At 42.8% G+C, this 3412-nt stretch overlaps 2 protein-coding genes across 2 annotated transcripts in view; one reads left to right on the top strand and one right to left on the bottom strand.

Annotated features, from left to right (window-relative positions):
* The window catches only part of rasal1 (RAS protein activator like 1), a 28993-nt gene extending 26684 nt beyond the window's left edge, over positions 1–2309 (bottom strand). Inside the window, exon 1 of the mRNA XM_019276539.2 lies at positions 2198–2309. The gene's annotated coding sequence lies outside the window, so the exon portion shown is untranslated. The remainder of the gene's footprint in view (positions 1–2197) is intronic.
* The window catches only part of dgcr6 (DiGeorge syndrome critical region gene 6), a 13315-nt gene continuing 11797 nt past the window's right edge, over positions 1895–3412 (top strand). Inside the window, exons 1-3 of the mRNA XM_010749164.3 lie at positions 1895–2148; positions 2218–2378; positions 2514–2614. Of these exons, the coding sequence (XP_010747466.3) occupies positions 2045–2148; positions 2218–2378; positions 2514–2614 (366 nt within the window). The 5' untranslated portion in view covers positions 1895–2044. The remainder of the gene's footprint in view (positions 2149–2217; positions 2379–2513; positions 2615–3412) is intronic.

The raw sequence follows: 3412 nt of genomic DNA, 5'->3' as shown, positions 1-3412 counted from the left end.
TATATCGCTTTGTGTAGCAGAGTGGTTCTACAAGCACGTTAGTGCATTCATTAGGCGGTTTCAGAGAGTACAAGTGTCTGTAAAACACAATTAAAAGTCAAAGTCAACACTTATTGTCAATGCTGCTATGTGTACAGGACATACAGAGCACGAAATTGCGTTTCTCTCTTGTCTAAAACAGTATGGACACAAGTGTAGTAAAAGATGTAAAAAGAAGTTATAAAATAATTATTAATAGAGATAAGTGTACAATCAAAATATTACAGCAAACAAGAAACTGTGAGGCAATATGGTTGCTATAAATATTAATAAAAATAAACAATTGACAGCAATTTATGTATTAGAAAATGTCAATTTTAAATCATTTGTCGTTTTACTGCTTGGTACAAAGGATTATTGAATAGTAGGACCATATGTGTGTGGTTATGTTTTGTTTGACCACTAGGTGATTATTTCTTCTCTTCTGATTCTGACTGACTTGACTCTTCTTGGTGAGTCAAATGATCCGACTCCACCAAAAAAGAACCGAACTTCCCATCTCTTTTTAGGGAGTCAGAACATTTGACTCTTTCTGCTCCCCAACGGCTCTTCATTTTAACTTCAACTTCAACTTTATTTATTTATTTACATAGCACCATTCATACAGAATTGTAGCCCAAAGTGCTTCACAGAGCAGAGTAAAAACAGAAATAGACAACAACTAACAGTTTTTAAGGTAGCAGAGAGCAGTTGCATGAAAAACTAGAGATTAGAAGAAAAGTAAAAAAGTATAAAACTACAACAACGAAACAAATAAGAAGTAAAATTAAGACCTATAGGGTACAAAGCAGAATTTAAGAACAGTTGCAGTAAAAATAAATAAGACCTGTACAGTGAATAAGCACCAGATATAAAAGTAACAGGGAGTGATCAGGACATAAAAAACTCAGCAGTGAATGGCACCTTAGGTAAAAGCCAGCCTGTTCCAGAGATGGGGGCCTTGTATAATTCAACCAAACACTAGCATGCATTGCCAAATTTATCACTTAAATTATTCAATACATCCTTGGTACTGAAGTATTCAAAAGTTAAAAAAAAAAAAAACATTTTCTAATATAAATAAATGTTGTAGCCAATTGTTTTCATTGCATTTACAGCACTTAACGGCTGATGGACAGGAGCCGGCTCTCATCGCTCACTTTCATACGGTCCGGTACGTGAGCCGTTAAGTGATAGTAGAAAAAAAGAAGCAGCATTTGGACCCATTTTCAAAATTTTGAAAACACAAAGGCAATAACATAGTCAATAGCTGTCCTTTTTTAAAAAAAATTATAGGTGTTTACATCTGCTTTGTGTAGCAGAGTGGTTCTACAAGCACGTTAGTGCATTCATTAGGCGGTTCCAGAGAGTTACAACGGCCTGTAAACGCAATTAAAAGTCAAAGTCAAAGTCAACTTTATTGTCAATGCTGCTATGTGTACAGGACATACAGAGCACCGAAATTGCGTTTCTCTCTTGTCTAAAACAGTATGGACACAAGTGTAGTAAAAGATGTAAAAAGAAAAGTATATAAAATAAATATATATATAGAATAAAGATGTACAAATCTAAAAAATATATACAGCAAAAGACATCTGTGAGGCAATATGGTTGCTATAAATATTAAACAAAAAAATAAAACAATTGACAGCAATTTATTGATATTAGAAAATGTCAGTTTTACTTTTTTTTGTTTTGTTTTTTACTGCTTTGGTACAAAGGATGTATTGAATATGTAGGATCCATATGTGTGTGGTTATGTTTTGTTTGACCACTAGGTGATTATTTCTTCCTTCTGATTCTGACTGACTTGACTCTTCTTGGTGAGTCAAAAGATCCGACTCCCAAAAAAAGAACCGAACTTCCCATCAGTATTACAGACAGGCATATGGACAGGCAGGACTCGGGGTCCTGATGGGAGCTAATGCTAATAAACAAAAAGAGCGCACGTGGCTAAAAAACAACAAATATTTGTTATTTAGAGACAGGTGTTGACCACGTGCGCACATCAGCAGAGCGCGCGGACATGGACAGTTACCCTGGAGTCATCACAGCTGATCCGACAAAACAACAAGAGAGGCACTACTACCTGCTGTCAGAGCTGCAGGCGTTAGTCAAAGATCTGCCCAGGTGAGTCACTGCACCTGAACCGGTTCCACCTGTAGAAGCTTCATCTGACCTGCATGTGTTCTGGTCCAGCTCCTTCCAGCAGCGCCTGTCCTACAACACCCTGAGCGACCTGGCCTTGGCGCTCATAGATGGGACCGTGTATGAGATTGTGCAGGGTCTCCTGGACATCCAGCACCTGACGGAGAAGAACCTGTACAACCAGAGGCAGAAGCTGCACTGCGAACACCAAGGTGGGTGCTCAGGACTGGAAACGTGCAGGAATGCTCTCAGATTCTCGTGAAATCTGCTTCCTGTTGCAAATATGTGCATGTTGCCTGACTGGTTGTTGCATATTTTTGTGTGTTTGTGTGTTTGTGTGTGTGCAGCACTGAAACAAGATCTCGTACGGAAGCACAAAGATGCCCTGCAGTCCTGCAAGTCTCACAACCTCACACTGCTCAAGTCAAACCAACAGGCTGAACTGGAGGTGAGTGTGGTCACACGGGGTCACCTGTGTGCACCTGAGGTCCTCGGGGTCAAACAGACCTAACGTCGTCTTTCCTAGACACAATAGAAAGCTTGTGGTGTTATCTTGGGGTTTCAAATCCGAGGCCGTGGTTCTCAGAGTGCAGCCTCCGGGTCGAGGATGAGATCCTGCCTCAAGCGGAGGAGTTCAAGTATTTCGGGGTCTTGTTCAAAAGTGAGGGAAGGATGGAACGGGAGGATCGTTGCGGCTTCTGCAGTGATGCAGACTCTGCACCGGTCTGTCGATCTACGTTCCTACCCTCACCTATGGTCACCTAGGTTCGCAGGGTGGCTGGGCTCTCTTTTAGAGATAGGGCGAGAAGCTCGGCCATCCCCGAGGAGCTCAGAGTAGAACCGCTGCTTCCCCGTATCGAGAGGAACCAGCTGAGGTGGCTCGGGCATCTCGTGAGGAGCTCCGGGCACGTCCCTCCGGGAGGCGGCCCCGGGGAAGACCCAGGACACGCTGGAGAGACTATGTCTCTCGGCTGGCCTGGGAACACCCTGGGGTCCCCCTGGGAGAGCTGGATGAAGTGGCCGGGGAGAGGGAAGTCTGGGCTTCCCTGCTGAAGCTGCTGCCCCCACGACCCGACTAACGGATAAAGCGGGAGAAGACGAGCGACGATCTTGGGGTTTAAAGTCGATCCACCAGGATGAGTTGGGCAGAATGTGAGACCGACTCAGGCACTTCTGATGAACTTTGAGAGTGTCTCTAATTCAATAAATAATACAGCATAAGACATCAGAGGCTCCTGAACACTTT

Source organism: Larimichthys crocea, chromosome III, assembly GCF_000972845.2.
Source record: "Larimichthys crocea isolate SSNF chromosome III, L_crocea_2.0, whole genome shotgun sequence".
NCBI classification, from domain to species: domain Eukaryota; kingdom Metazoa; phylum Chordata; class Actinopteri; family Sciaenidae; genus Larimichthys; species Larimichthys crocea.
Note: the sequence above shows the minus strand (reverse complement) of the source record. Positions and strands in the feature narration are given on the sequence as shown.